The 1,748-nt window shown below is 45.8% G+C and overlaps 1 protein-coding gene across 1 annotated transcript; it reads left to right on the top strand.

The window, feature by feature from the left end:
• The first annotated feature begins 140 nt into the window (after nucleotides 1-140).
• Nucleotides 141-1,459, top strand: LOC133211067 (olfactory receptor 5AS1-like). The gene has a single exon (XM_061351136.1). The coding sequence runs from the start codon at nucleotides 141-143 to the stop codon at nucleotides 1,077-1,079; it is 939 nt and encodes a 312-aa protein (XP_061207120.1). The 3' UTR covers nucleotides 1,080-1,459.
• The last annotated feature ends 289 nt before the right edge of the window (nucleotides 1,460-1,748 follow it).

Below are 1,748 nucleotides of genomic sequence, written 5' to 3'. Positions count from 1 at the left end.
CATTATCTAAGTCATTAGTTTCCCCCTCTGATACTTGACAAGGTGCCTACTTTTCTGTCTTCTGAAAGATGTAATGTGTTTGTGCATTGCTCTACCCACTAGGATTGATCCCCTGACAAAGCTAAACACAAGGTCATGAGATGCCTGAAGAAAACTGCACCACACTGACAGAGTTCATTCTCTTGGGTTTCACCGACCATCTGGAGGTGGAGATACCTTTGTTTGGGCTCTTCCTACTCACCTACATGACCACTTCGGTGGGGAATGCTGGCCTCATCGTGCTTCTCCAGCTCAATGCCTGCCTTCATACTCCCATGTGCTATTTCCTAAGCAATTTATCTTTCTTAGACCTTATCTGTTCATCTGCCATTGCTCCCAAGATGCTGGTGAGTCTGTTAGCACAGCGGAAGACCATTTCTTTCACTGGCTGTGCAACACAGATGTTTTTCTTTGCTGCCTTTGCTGATGCCGAGTGCCTCCTTTTGGCTGCGATGGCCTATGACCGCTACGTGGCTGTATGTCATCCTCTTGTCTACACTGTTATCATGTCCCGCAGGGTCTGCACCACCCTGGTAGCTGGGGTTTATCTCAGTGGGGGTCTGACTTTGCTGGTGCACACGTCTTTCACCTTCACATTGTCATTCTGCAGCTCCAATGTCATCAACCATTTCTTCTGCGATATTCCCCCGCTGCTGGAGCTCTCCTGCTCCAACAAATACATCAACGAGGTTCTTCTCTTCACTCTCTGTGGCTTTATACAAACCAGCACCTTCCTGGCCATTGCTGTCTCCTACACCTGCATCCTCAGCACCATCCTCCGGATCCACGTGGCAGACAACAGGCACAAAGCCTTCTACACCTGCGGCTCCCACCTGATGGCTGTTGGGTTATTCTATGGCTCCCTCCTCTTCACATACTTACAGCCCAGCTTCAGCCACTCAATGAACACAAACAAAGTGATCTCTGCATTTTATACCCTTGTTTTTCCCATGCTGAACCCCCTCCTTTATAGCTTCACGAACAAAGAGGTGAAGGATGCTCTAAGGAGAACAGTAGGGAGAAGAGTGTTTTCACGGTGATTTTCTTAGGAGCGAAAAGGTGGTGTGCTTCTGATGCAATACAAAGGATGGGAACTGCCTGACTAAATGTAGGTGACTTGTTAGGAATATCTGCATCTGATCTAGCTTCCCAGGTCCCTTTGGTAATTGCTGGGAAAGAAACAGTCAATTTACAAGGTGATTCCCAGTATCACAAACCAGAAGGCAAAGTCAGACAGCTCCCATCACAGAAGGATCTCTTTCTCCTCTGCTCTAAGTTCTCCCCAGAGCCTTCCCTTCTCCAGGCTGAAAAACCTCAAATCTCTCAAGCCGTCTCCTCTATCCCAAATGCAGAAGAAAGTTCTATTTTTATAGCTTATGCTTATTGGGACAATGACCAAAATGCTCTAAAGAAAAGTCCAATTTAGAAAACTCCTACATACAGGAGTGATGGTACATATTAAACTTGGAAATGAAAGCCTTTTGTACAGTGGAAAAGACTGCCCTTATTTAGCAGCCAGCTTTGCCATACCCTCTATACAGAGAGGAATCTCATCTCCTCATAATTTATTGCATTTTAGGACCAGACTTCTTCATGTTTCATCACGCATCCTTCCTGCTTGTTCTGCTCTCATCAGACACCTTTCATGCTTCCCATCCTGTGTTTTACCTTAAAAACTTTACTTTGTGTGTATGTTTTCCCATAATCTG

This window comes from Neopsephotus bourkii, unplaced genomic scaffold, assembly GCF_033783945.1.
Source record: "Neopsephotus bourkii isolate Nb327-2 ecotype Australia unplaced genomic scaffold, CSIRO-AGI_Nbou_v1 NB_557, whole genome shotgun sequence".
In the NCBI taxonomy this organism is placed as follows: Eukaryota; Metazoa; Chordata; class Aves; order Psittaciformes; family Psittacidae; genus Neopsephotus; species Neopsephotus bourkii.
The sequence above is the reverse complement of the archived record's forward strand: the minus strand, read 5'-3'. Positions and strand labels throughout refer to the sequence as shown.

Bases quoted from the DNA above. Each gene is read 5' to 3' on its own strand.
- LOC133211067 (XM_061351136.1), top strand. From the start codon at position 141: ATGCCTGAAGAAAACTGCACCACACTGACAGAGTTCATTCTCTTGGGT.